At 32.4% G+C, this 15016-nt stretch overlaps 1 protein-coding gene across 1 annotated transcript in view; it reads right to left on the bottom strand.

Annotated features, from left to right (window-relative positions):
* LOC128224088 (uncharacterized) overlaps window positions 1-15016 on the bottom strand; it is a 90737-nt gene that overhangs the window by 18250 nt on the left and 57471 nt on the right. Inside the window, exon 7 of the mRNA XM_052933743.1 lies at window positions 264-287. Coding sequence (XP_052789703.1) covers window positions 264-287 — 24 coding nt within the window. The remainder of the gene's footprint in view (window positions 1-263; window positions 288-15016) is intronic.

Genomic DNA, 15016 nt, shown 5'->3' on the forward strand with positions numbered 1-15016 from the left:
CGGAAACTCGATTAACTTCGTTTCAGCTAAACACCCTACGCTCGGGTTGGGATGAACCTATCTTCACTCTCGGCCATGGAATATGCTTATAGTCCTATCTGTTGATCTATGTAAATGGGAAACTAGTGGCCGATAATACCTAGTAAATAGTTGTCAAACTATTTTCGATTAACCTATATTTTCATTAAATTGCAATCTAAATATTTAATAATTTTGTTAAGATATATTGAAGAATTTAACTTTTATAACCAAAGTTTACTTACTTTCTCCCAAACTCTTCCTTGTCTCTGAAACATGGAAATATTTTTAAGCAATTATGTATTTATATAGGAATTGAAATATTTTTAGTTTTTTAATCAACAAAACAATTTCAATACAGAAACAATGTAAACATTTATCCTGCAGTGATAACAACCTTTCATACAAAACCATTCTTTTTAATATTTTGAAAGTTTATGATTTAAAAATCATGCATGTTCCACACTGTATTGTAATGTGTTTTGTTTTGTTAAAACATGTGATATGCAGAAAAAAATGAAAACAGTACTGGTATTCTATTTTAACGTTTGGTTACATACAAATCTCACGTGGCGTCTACATGGTGATAAGCGGTCATTTAAAGTGTATGTTCATGTTATTTCGTTATGTCTTAGGTAATATACATCCGGCCACTATTCTTTGATTAGTGCTTTCAAGATATATAAATGAAATATAAAAAGCAACAACATTGCTTTATATTATGAATTTGTATATACATGTATCTTCGTAAATGCATTTTTTGCCAATAAAGTAATATTTTATTATAAATAAATTTTATTAGTTGCGCGGGATTGAATTAAATAGTTGTTGTTTACGTTGCTAAGAAATCGGAATACTCGGTCGCTATCTTTAAAGTTAATACGGACTGGTTCCGGATATTTTTCAGTTGTTTAAGGTACACTTTTAAATGAGATTTAACCGATGAATGAATCTAGAATCTCTCTATTTTTTGCAAAACTCGTGTTATGTGGATCCAAAAAAGAAGCTCTTTTAGATGTTAACTTGACTTATTTTATTATTTTTATAATAAATATACACAATTCAAAACGGCTTACTCTATAATGCCGGTTAGAGGACGCACTAGAGAGAGAAAAAAGAGGGAAGAAAAAGTAGAATATGTGCAAGAAGAGGAGCAGCCACATGAATGGCGGTAAAGGCAGCCGCCGCAAATACCCCTGGCATCTCAGTTATCTCTGGCACCACAGAAACCCATGCCAAACTTGGATGGAAATAGCATTAAGGGTAATGTTATTGATTGGTTAGCGAATGATGATCTGTCAACATATGTACCAACACAATTGAAACGGCAAATCACTATTTTGTGATATACACATTTGGCCCTTTTAAAAATGAGCAATGCAATTGAATGACACGTTTACAGGTTTGGTGTTTTTAGTGCCTCCAGTACAGCACTTGTGATTATTTGACATTGTCTTGTTCAGTGGCCATTTGGCTTTTTCTGTCATAAGTTAAACATTACATGGGACAATTTGGCTTTGGGCGGCGTTTGTTCAATGTTAATTCAAGACTTCGTATACATGTAGTATGCATGTATTTATCATTTATGTAGCTATTGGTCAAACAAATACGCGACCATGTTAATACTTTGGGAAAAAACAACGATCAAGCTATGTGTTGTGGATTTGTATATATGTGCCCTTCTCTTTTGGTTTGGAGACGGTGGACGGTCAGCCGCCATCCACGTTAATAAAACGGTTAGGATAATGGTATATTTTGCTATGGAAGGGATCTGCGTTAGTCGCTTAAAACATTTCCATTGAAAAACATAAAATATTTTTACTTATGATTTATATAGCGTTCTGTGTTTGCTGCGTTTCTATCCAACATTTCCTTAGCACTTAGCGTCAGCTTTAGTGAATCTAGAATTTCTTAGAACGTGGAACCTTTTCGGCAAGGATCCAACTCTTTGTATACTAAGACGCAGACGTCTGTGTGAGCATGCAATCGAAAGGTGATCGACTCTAGATTGGACAGCTGATCGAAAGTCAATCGATCTAGATATAAATATAGAATGTGATCGATCGCTGTAACTTGAATCGTCGGATCGATAGAAAAAGAGCAAATGCAGATAAACATGGCGGCTTACCAACGAATAGAGTAATTATGATATTACTGTCATAATTATAACGACTTTAGCAGGTTAGTGATTGTTAAAACAATGAAAAACAAGCACCTATAATTCAATTTCGGATCACTGCCATTTTGATTCCCTTTTTTAGACTCGCTAGGTCTGACAAGGTCTTTGTCGGCACGTTTTTACTCAGGCCAACACTATTTCAATCAATTCGTTTTGGAAAAAAGTCAAACATATCTTAGAAAAAAAAATCAATTTCCAAAACTTGTAATAAAATATTTACAGTATTGTGTAGACATGGATATTTTATCATGTAGAATTACTCGTAGTGGATGATAGTATAATTAATATCCAAGACAAAAGTGTCTCTTTCGGGTGTTTTCTTGGACACTTAACATTCTAGATGACTTGAAAGCAGATGTCCCTTCCTCTATAATCATTTTGTACATTTATAAGCATGTTTAAGGGCAGCTGAAAAAAGGCTGTCTTGCAATATCTGTGGATGTGCCTAAACTTAAATTAACATCCAATTATTTCGTTTTTATGACACTAAGACTTTGAGACATGTTAACCCAATAGTAATTTTGCTTTGCCTTACTACAATAATTCAGGTCACGTGACTGCCATTGGTGAAGTGTGTGCATAGCAGACGGGTTGGCTGGTGAGTTTTAAAAGATGTTGTTTTGGCAAATATGGTGGATTTCTATTTAATTTGGGAATATTAAAATGGCGTTGTTTGCTGTGTTCATGCTTTTTCGCGGTGGATTTATCTATTTTAAAGACATTTTTTTGCGAGTTTAAAATCAGCTGCTCCAGTGATTATTTAGTAGCATAAATGACGTTAAAGCCTTGCAGATACGCACAAATCGTGTGATTACCAGGTAAATAAAATTGCCGCGAATCAAGGTCACAGTGCTCGCAAATTCAGGGACTATGGCGATATATTTTTGATTTCAGTTACAAAAAAATGGATATAGTTCGGGAGGTTTCCGACTTGAATGTGAAACCATGGTTATTATAAGTTATAAAAAATCCTTGCTTAACATTTAAATAGCGTGGTTAAGGATTAATACGTGTAAACATCGCGAGAAGAAAAGTGCGGATGATATAAATTCCTAGTGAACTTGAGTTTCATCTAGTAAACGAATACAGTTTTATAACGGTAAGCTACGCCATCATAGATCACACATCAATAAAGGCAAGCCATACACTGTTAAAGTATTGATTATGATCCAACGAGTGTCACTGTACCAGGGAACATCAGTATTGTTAATATCATTAGATCGCTCTATTAAGTCCAAACCAAAAGATTTAAGGATTATTTTTATTGAAAAATGAATTGCTCCAAGCAATATTTAACTTTTGAGAGGGCGCGTAACGCCAAGGTGGCTTAGCATGGCGCTCATATGACAAGCAATTCAGGTTACGACAGGCCATAGCTCCGTCATCATGGTCAAAATAAATAATAATCTGTAGTGGCGTTGTATGTTAAAATGTTCCAGGGAAATCGACTGGCCCCGGTAAACCAAATAGGTCGAACACGATCGCCTCCCGATTTGCTTGCATTGACTTTAAAGGGAAATGCTCGTGAGCGAGCTGCAAATTTAACCATGTCTGTTCACGATGTGGGGCAAGGCATGCCAAGACAAATTTCTGTCATTCCCCACATATCGTGAATAAAAATGTAACCCTTTTCTGAAATTGGGATTCTTTAATACATTTCATATACAATTAGTTTTCGAGGGAAATTGATAAATATTTTTTGACGGGGAAAAAATCACAATATATATGCAAAAAGCTACACAAACATGCTCAGTAGTAAAAAAGTTTAAACATAAACCCGGTTTAGTGGCAATGGGCAAACGCAAAAGACATATAACACAAAATCACAAAACAGCACAAAACTCTACAAACAGCACAGTGCATAAATACTATATATATATATATATATATATATAATTGGTATGTGTTTATCAAGAATTGTTAGGTACCGCCTTGGAACGGTCAGTAAAATGTTACTCTACTGGGGTTTTAATTATATATTATCATTATAATATATATAATAATATTATTATATTATCCTCTATATTAATATTCGTACTTAATTATTTTAGAAATGAAAAACTAAACTAGGCTTAATGCACGATATCTTAACCATGATTAATTTTTTTTATCATGTATGCACAGTCTGTCTTAATATTGAAACTAAATATCTATGAGCATAATAGGTTATATTTAAACTTATTTTGTATTTTTACAACACGGAATAGATCGAAGTGAGAGAGCATCAATAACAAAGCGTTTTGTCTGGTAGAACGTAAAAAATATAAACACACGTATTTGTGGATGGATATAGTTGTGTACCAATGACAACACATGTTTATTCAAATTTCTTAGCAGTTTTTGGCCAAATGACGACAGGAATACATTTAAGAAAACCTTTAAATGGTTGATTATTGAATTCGCCATTTCTCAATACTATATGATATACTTGGACTCAACAAACTGATGACACAGAACTCGTGCAAAATGTATTGATGGTATGTAGATTATTGCTTGCATTGGTCTCTGACATGTTCAACCATACTTTGACTTTTTCCTCAAACATCTTTGTACTCAGCCTCACCCCCTACTCACTGAGTAAAGTTTATTTATACTAGTGCATTCATTATATGTGTTTTAAACTGATTGAATAGTAAAAATGACACGTTAGATAAATATATTGTCATCTTAATTCTATATCAATTATTAAAAGTATATCGACAAAACAAGATGGCGAATTATTCGCCCGCTTTAACCCATAATTTAGGCATAACGGATGTGAATGTTTAGGTAGGATCTTAGGAATAAGCTCAGGGTACCCGTATTGTAACACAGTTTATTTGCGTGATTTTTATTTTGTAAGAGTCATGCTTAATACAAGGCCAAACTTGATACAGATTTTATTTCTTTTCGTACATTTGTCCAAATAAGTATGTTTTCCATGTGTTTTAGCGCAAAAGCAGGTATATAAAACAAATGTTGACTCTGCACATGTATCCTTCGTTATCAGACTCATGTTATAGTTCGGTGTTTAACAACAGTTCTGGACAAATATCAAAGTGTGTACACTGTCCAAAAACAAATATAAGTAAAATGTTCAAACGATGTTTCAATTAACCTATTTGCGACATTTACATCTTATGTCTACTTTCTCTTCAAGATGAAATGATATTTTTAAAACAACTAAATTTCATAACCAGATTCATATGTTTTTTTAACTTTTTATTTATTTCAGGGTCTGATCACCATACATTCAACACAACGGGATGTATGTGTTTATTATGTACATGTGATCGTATACGTATGCCTGTTGACAAATGTAAAAGGCTTCTTTCGTTGACGGAATTCATGTCTTGAAATAAGTTAATTCCCGGAGAACCAATATCTGCTATTTGAATTGATTTGAAAATATACTTTTTGTAAGGACATAAACCGAAGCACATCACAGTACAATTTCAGTCACATTAAACGACAGGGGCAATCATGTACAATAAGACCAATGCCATTACGACACAATATGCGAAACATTATAAGATGGGTTCGCCGAAGCATATTTTTGTTGGTAAACCCAACGAATTGTTATTAAAGGTCTGATTTAAACGCAGGTCGGGTCTTTTCGAGCATGAGCAAATCCACGATGGAAAGCCGCCATACAAATGCTATGGAAAGCTGTTCTTATGCAAATCAAAACTCCAGACACATGGGTTTGCAATTTGAAAGACACTTTTGAAATAGACATTGATGTTTGGATGTTTATTCATGTGGTGCCAGAAAATGCTATATCTTTGAAGTAAGTAATCAATGAGACTTTAAGAGGACTAATGTTCAGAGTTCAAATGCTACTATTGCAAACTCGCTAAATCGACTTTTAAAATTAGACGGTGGGAGTGAATTTTTAGTTTTGAAGTGCCCAGTCTTTATTTCAGTAATCAACGATCATCCCAGTCAGGTCAACCGCCCAATCAGCCTCCGACCTTTCTTTCGATCTTATTGACATTCAGTTATGTCCGCACGCTTTACTTTTTTGACTTTTGACTACCTGCGTGAAGCATATACGAAAGCATGCCATTTTTGCGATAATAGTTTTGTTAACTAGTGAAACTAGCATTTTTACTATTTGGGCATTGGTAAATCATTTGCAAAGAACTATTTGTTAAACAACTCCAGAAAAAAGCAATGCTTTCCTTTGATTGTTACATATCATGACGAATTTGCATTTTATATATATTATCGCGACACCGTGTATCACCGAATTACACTCGTGTTAAATTGATCGAAAATAATTTATAGAACTTCATTAAAAAACTATATCTATCCCTTCAATTAATATTGGCGACGACTCATATGCTTAGGATGGAACACACGTATTATACTTTAAACCCAAACTCCTTCTAAATTATTTTGTGTTTGTTCTTAAAACGTCCAGACAAAATAAATGGTGATCATTATACTAACAACCAGGCAAATTTATTCTCATTATTGTAAATTCCAAATAGCTACTTTCGTTGACCCTGAAGTTCACACCACAATAAGCTGATACATATGAGATCGCAGAATTTCCCATTATGTTTAAAAAATGATGTTTTATGCATTTTTCTTAAAGCGTTAGTTACCTTAAAACATTAATTTCGAACGTAGATATGAAAAAACTGCGACCTGATCTTTTGTCAGCAGTCGTATATCATTGGTATTAATCATTTACAGGATCATAATTATATATACAGATATCTTTGTTCACCATGTGAAATCGATCTCATTGTCTATTGTCCACTAGAAAAGTTCTGTGCCATGATCTGTTAATGTGCAACTATGTATTTGATTTTACAAAATTGAAATAATTACATTGTGATTATAAAGTAAATGTTTACACTTATGAATATAAATAAAACATCAAAATAAATACACTATTATTACTTGTATTCAAGTAGTCGTCAGTTAACACAAAAAGAAGTAATTATGAATACATCAAAAAGCATAAATACTAGTATGCTTGTGATGTCAAAAGAAGACATCACACGTAAACTATTGACACGTGACTGTTTCGAATGTCTAACATACACGAAACACAAGTTATTTGAGTGGCGATACCTTGTAGAGAGACGAACAAAATTCTTTGGAGATATAACTAGTGTCATTTCTTGAAGAATGACTACTGTATGGCTTTTTTCCTGTAGAAAACAGTTATGCTGGCGAAAATAATGTGTTCCGCTTTTTTCTTTCACCATTCATTTTTTTTGCAGTTCACGTTTAGTGCTATTTCTCCCAGTTTGGTTTAAAATATAATATTGCAGTTTTTAATATTTACGGTATTTTTGCTAAGAACGTTACTAACATTTGAGGAAAATGGGGTTTTTCGTCATGAAACATCAATTTACGAAGGTGAAGATGAAAAACAGCAAACTGATGTTTTGTCAGAAGTCTTTATAACTGCTCTCAGACATTTAAACATTTTTTTTATTTATGTTTTAAAGCATTTTAGGTAAAACTTTAAGGAGACGCAGTTAAAAGACACAAGACACTCCAACCACAAGACGAACTAATACATACGACTACATATCATTTCAATTCATAGCTTTTATTTACTTTATACATTAAATTGGCAACACAAATGAGTATGCTAATCATAACGGGTGAAAATATTCTGAATTAAGAAACGTTTCAATAACATGACATATTCGATACAGGTGTACTATATGAATTACTAGTTTTTTAGAGTAAACATCGAATAAAGAGTATGTTTTGTATTAAATTATTATTGTATGTTTATCACATACACAACACAGTTTAAATGTGATATCATACACAAACTATTCTCCGTCAACGTTGTACATCTAAAATTATTTATAAGAGGAAAATGGGTTTTTTATAGAAGAGAATATTTATAAACACAAATCGGAGGAACTTCATAATAAACAGATAAAGTAGTGCTTACTTTTGCGAAAATCTTAATCCGAATCACTTGAGAACTTGTCAGAAAAGCGATAAACAAACTTGTAACGGTGCAACAGGATCACCCAAGAAGGAACAGTACATAAATATTAATGAGAAATGCTATAAACATGGGCTCGTTCGGCCATTGCATAAGTAAATATTTTGTTCGGACATTTCTGGTCTAAAAACAGCAAACAATAAAGAGAGCACGATTTCAATATAAGGCCATTGATACTGGTATTTTAAAGGAAAACCCAATTGCTGGGTATATACATAATAAACCAAAATCGTTGGCAGGGTTATTACTAAATGGAATGTATTCAATAAAATACGTGTGTCGTGATGCTTAAGTTTCTCTGCCTGGATCATTGATATGAAAATAGTTTTATTGATTGTGCTAATAAACTAAATGATAATATGTTAACCTTTATACTTCTGAAATAGTTGTTGTTTGTATTTGCTTTCCTAAACCAATTCATCGGTAGCTGCTCACCTTACATAAGTAACATTCTGTAACTGGTGTACTACAAACACATACTATTGTTTCTTTCATTTTGAAGTACAGTTCCAAAAGAAACAGTAAATTGATGTTCTAAAGGTCGAAGTTTTGATTCTTTATTGTAGTTCTACAGCGCGTTATTGGAATGCACTGAAATGATCATCTCAAGGGGCTAATGTACATGTTATTTGACAGTGGTATGAGAATCCGTATAGATGAGAGTTTTAGAAGAAGCAGAGAATGCTTAACACAATGTTGGCATAAAAATGACACTGACGGTATGTAGAACAGATGTATAGCTTCTGGATAAGTTTTAGTGCTTACATTGTGGAAATTGTATGTATAGAGAGAACAAAAAAAGTACTGCACATCTACTACAGTTCATTCAACTCAATATTAAATGCATAGTACTTTAAAATGTTTTTAAAACCTCTTATTATGCTTAGACTTGTGGTATTTTTAAAAGAAGGAAATACATATTGTGTAAACCAAATAACATGTTCAATTAATTTATGTTATTTTTATGCAAGGACAGACACTTCTTTTAATCCAAATGACAGATCATGGCTATGTATATAAATACTCAGTTGCATAAACCTTCTGGATAATTGTTTCATCAACGTTTAATACAGTTTAGAAATACATATGAACCCTGTACATGTGTTATAACTTCACTTCTTACTTTATAAGACATGTCAGGTAAATGCTATACAATCAAGTTAAGAATATTTTTTACCGTGTCAAAATAGTCGAATTGTCGCCTGCTAGAGTTTTTTTTGTCGTTTGGCGTAGGCATATTGGCGTGAAATCACGGGGTGTTCGTGTAGTGCTAAATATGGTAGTAGGAAGCGTAGATTTGCCTCTTTTCATTGCAGCGTACAAATGTTAATGAAACATTTCGGACAATTTGCGACATATCGGAACAGAAAGTAATCAGAATATTGAAAGAATCGGGCATTAAAAAGGGAAGATAGTTCATGAGCTGAACGAATTGTCGATATTCAAATTGAATGTACTCCAAAGAGATTTCAAAAAGAATTCGGAGTCGAGAGCAGAAAGTCTGAGAAAAAAAGTAGCATGCTTGTCAATAACTCTTAGATTAACTGCGTATCATTTAAATGTTATTTAATCTTTTTGCGATGAAATATCTGTACTATAATGCACTCTATATTAGTCTTTGAAAGAGACGGACTTGTTTGTTCTGTTGCCTTGAACTGATATCGTGCGTGGTAATTTGTATTTTTAAATAAATCGCTAACATATTTTGGCGCCAAACTGATCACTTATTAACAGGCACAGGACCTACAATTACCTTGTTAAGCATTTGATGCATCTTTTTTTAGTAAACATTCAAAAGTAGAATTTGAGCTTCCTGTTTGGTTGAAATGTGCGAATTTATGTAAATATACTTCAAACCTATGTTGGCACAAACCACACACAGGACATGCAATTGCATTGTTAAAATTTGGTGTATTCTCACTGATTAACATTTTAAAGCCTACATTTAGATTTATTTTTGGATGAAATGGGCGAATTGATACTAGGGTCATATTTATATGTGAATATCATTTGCTTAGGTTTAGGTTTTGCTTAGCAATGTTTGATATTAGGAGTTTAATGTATTTCCGTAAAATATATTTTCTGCTAATAGGATTGAAATGGTTTGAACCTATAAGACCGTAACAATATACAAAAATATAACATGAATGGGTCGTTTTGAGGTCATTTTATAGATCTCATACTTGTTATATGGTTTAAAACATACAAACAAGGATTTCCGTATCCTATCACTCAGAGAAATGTCTTTGTAAGCTCTTTGTTAATGATTTATTAACTAGTGGCCGATACAAAATTTTAATTATCAATAGCATATTAGTTTATATTCACCTTATTTTCATTTAATTGCATTACTAATTATTATATCAACATTATACAATATACTGGATAATTTCACTTCAATCATCATTGTTTACTTACCAAGCAGATCCAGTTGTGAAACATAAGATAGTCATGTATTGATCAATTATTCTTTAATCAGTTCTCAGCAAAACAAATTCAATACAAAAACAAAGCAAACAAATATTTTGCATTTTTAAGAACCTTTCATAAAATAATGCTTTTTTCAAACTTTTGAAAGATCATAATCTTAAAATCAATTAGGTTCAACATAGGACAAATTGTTATTATTTTTGCTAAATATGTGGTATTATGTGTTTATGAGAGGCATAATGGTATTCTTTATATGGGCATTTAGTTAGTTTCCTCTTTGGCTATTTCACATTCAATACGAATTCTTACTTGGAAGTATCTTTTTTCAAAATGAAGAAAATGTGGAATCATCTGTCGATATTTTGAACAACATTTGAACTATAACGTGAGTAATGTTATGACGGAAATACTGCCATATCTACAACTTACGTTCATTTCAAATAACCGCTAATTAGACTTAGTTCGATATATGGTTCTCCTTTGGTTGAAGTTGTTTGTTTGTTTTATAGGTAATGCAGTATATGGTACTTCCAGAATTAGTGTATAATAGTTTTTTATCATTGCTAGAACACAGGGTGCATAAATAAGTGTTGGATAATTTGCATTTGAGTGAATATTCCTTTGTATTTCTGTTTTTTTTGCTTCTATGCTCAAATAACAGTTGTTGTAATGAATATCGTGGAGTAAATTTATTTCCAGGCTAAAACTTTAATAACAGAGCTTTCCCACACCTGTTTTTGTTTTAATTTAATTGAGTTATTTTTGGAACGTTGGAAGATTGGATTTCATAAAGTGTGTTTTTCGTAGGTTAATTGTTGATATTTCAAATAATCATTTTATCATAAGAGTAGTTTTCATTTTATCTGAAGTCAAATATGTGTTCTAAGTATAATATTCCCTTTTCATACCATTCTTTATAATAAATATATGTATTATTGCATTTGAGTTTTGAGTTGTTGCATATGTTGAGTTTTCTGATATCAACTCGTTCTTGATTTTGTAAATGTATGATCTAAGATTTTAAGTATGTCATGAATTAATACGTTATGTCCACAAATGACGTTTATATCATTTCAATCCAGTCTTAATTCAACTATAATGGTCCAACCTTTTTATCTATTATATTGGAACAAGAGTTTTCTATTTACCACGATTATTTTCATCAACAAATCGTTAAATCAAGCTCGCTTTTATAGCACATAAAACTATATTAATTTGTTGGTTTCATTCGACCATTTTCCCGGGGATGATAAATTGCTTCTCGCTTCATTTCATCAGGATTGTAATCCCATATAACGGTCAAAATACATTTATCATTTCGTCTATCAGTTCAGCTGGCAAATTTGGTAAAACAGTGAATGGGAAAACGAATTTTGAAATTATAATATATCAACTACAAATACCTTTTCAATCAAAGATTAAATTTCTATGTCTATGAACTTGGTTTTGAATATCTGTATATACGGCATACTATTATTGAAAAGGTTGAATTACGTTGGAGTACTAACATTTTCGAGGGATTCAAGTTTAAGTCTGATGTAACACCAAACTCATCAATTGAAATGAAACGCTGGTATTCGTATCTGGTTTTCAAAGCTAAGGTAAGTAACTTATGGAAAATCCGTGGACATATGTTTTTTCCTAAGCATCGCACTTTGGAATGTCTCAAGCGGTTCTTTCGTCATAAATTACTGCTTTTCATTTCGTTTGTGCAATGTAACTGTTCAGTTCATAGAACGAGATACTAGATTGCACGCTACTGGATGAGGTGGGGGAAATGTTAAACTAACTTTTTTGTTCGGGTTTGCTTTTAAATAGAAAATACCGTTTCGATAATTTGAGTATGATTATGTTTGTCATGACTATCACATTAATAATTTGGCGTTATTTCTACTTCACAACTGTACAAATAAGCAGTATATTGAAAAAATATGAACTTGAAGTTACAAAGAAAATTAATCAAGAAAAGCTAAAACATAAGCAAACATGGACTTTTTTATCGTAAGTTCGAATCTCACCATCTCATCGGATGGTAAAAACTTATACTTAAATAGTTCCATAAAAACTAAACTGAAGAAAAACACTATGTCCTGCAAACGCCGAATAAACTCCAAAAAACGATAATCTGCTGCGCTAGGTTTGTTAATGAAAAAAAAAAAAAAAAAAAACAGTTTGTAATAAATCAGCAGAAGTTCTGCCCCACCTTGAGAAAATTAGTTATTTTTTTACTGTGAGGAAGCATAGATCTCAGTCGCGGTAGAAAATAAAGTACTGATATCATAAGGAGGTATTGCTAGCATATGCCAAGGCATCTTTAATATGATACTGAATCTGAATTTGATAAGGTTCATTAGTTAGGCCTTACTGTCATACTCAGAATCAGTACAATGTTCAAGACCTCTTATGTTATGATTCACAGTCACACACGTTATCATTATACTAAAGATACGAAATATGTTTCTGAATGAGAATACACATGAAAACAATACATCAGAAGACTAGATGTTTGTGATTAAAATGGCTTAAACTCATTTTTGGTCGGGGGGGGGGGTGGCGCTCCAAATCAGGAAACAGACCACAAGGGGCGTTGTCCCCTTGATCCTAACTTGGAAGGACCCCAGAACCCGCCTACTTCTAATAAATTTTACACCCCGTATGAATCTCGTATGATATTATGAGGGTTTAATAGTTGTTTAGGTACGTACTTTTTAAGCAATAATACCAATACTGCAAAGAAGACCGATCTGTGTCTTGTGATAGCTTGATAAAAAATGTTTACATTCTAAATAAATGCATATTTGGAATTGCTTATGTCAATTGTATGGATAATTATCATAATTGTACGAAGAAAATAAATTATATAGTATAAACACTTTCATTTTGTCTAGCATCACTTGGCTTTGATAATTATATAATTAAGCCCACTTTTGAACGTAAAATCATTCGATTAATTCCGTTTGCATTATCATGTTTGATAAAACTGTAAATTTTTGCAATAAGCAAAAGAGTAAAATTCATCCGATATTCAGCTGTGATTGAAAGTTTAAGGTAACACTTGAATCGCGATTTTGTTATCTGAAATAGCACAGTAAGTAGCACATTTTCGTTGTAAGTTTGATTCTCACAAAAATTACAATTACATCTTAGTCCTAACATGTAACAAAATAAAACTAACTTGCTGTCATGAATTAATACCATGATACCTGTGTTAAAAAAGTGTGTAACTTGGATGTTGGAATATTTTCTTGTTAAATTCAGATAAACGAAAATGATTCATAACATAGCATTAGTATGTATAAAATGGGTATTCGTAACGGCTGGCATGTTAAAAAAACAATTTGGAATTCCAGATAATTCACAATAACTTGTAGATTCGAATGAGTCGCCATGACATTTGCAAGCAAAACATCATTTTTTTATACAAGTTGAAGTTTTTTATGTATGATTTTGTGCAATATTTGCTTAATTCACACTACGCTTGACATTGCACGAACGGACAATTGTGTTTGCTGAATATTGAACCGTACAAAGGGAAAATACTTCATTTTTCTGTTCTTTGATTCTTCTGACTTCCAGGTTTCTAAGAAATTTAAAACTGAAAATAGCAAAGAACTTTGTAAAACGGCCTCAACAGATAATTAACAATAAAAAGGCCCATCAGTTTGAATGAGATTAGGATACACCGAAAATGGCACATATATGTATTCAGGTTTAAGCTGAACGTGTTGATGTTGATAATTTTGTTGCTAAAAAGTGTTTTCTACATACTAATATATCAAGACACCTATCATTTTAAACAAAAACACACTAGGACTCAGTAAAGCTTAAACTTTAAGTGAACATGTTCATTTTATTACTCTCATGTTCATCATATATTCTAAAGTTTTTCACATACACCATACATATTACCTTTAAATTAAATCTGGGAATACTTTCCAAGATTACTGGGCGGACACAACTTATAATTTAAGTAACAGTGACATTGAATTTGATCCAACTCAAGAATACAATCAAAATGGTTTCATTGTCAATGTATTGGACATTGACGAAAAAAAAAAGGAAAATACCAAGCAAATTGTCATTCTTAATTCGGGTTTATTTTTGCATGTTTTATGTCAGTTGTTATTTTATAAGAGATGTGTGTCATTGTTTGTTTTTATTTGCCTAAGCGTTTTAAGTGAGATCAACTTTAGTGGTAGTTAATACGATGTAAACGGTTGCTAAGGAAGACAGTGGTTGCTTTGGTAGTCAATGATTGATAAGGAAGTCATGGACTGCGAAGAAAGTCATTGGTTTATATTGGTGTAGCTATTAGTAGCCTTCTTAGAAGGAAGTGGTTAAGGAAGTCAATGGTTGCTTCGTACACCCTACGAATTTCTCTGACTGCTAAAGTAGCCCTTGCTTGCGATTCATATCATTGG

This window comes from Mya arenaria, chromosome 17, assembly GCF_026914265.1.
Source record: "Mya arenaria isolate MELC-2E11 chromosome 17, ASM2691426v1".
Classification (NCBI taxonomy): Eukaryota; Metazoa; Mollusca; class Bivalvia; order Myida; family Myidae; genus Mya; species Mya arenaria.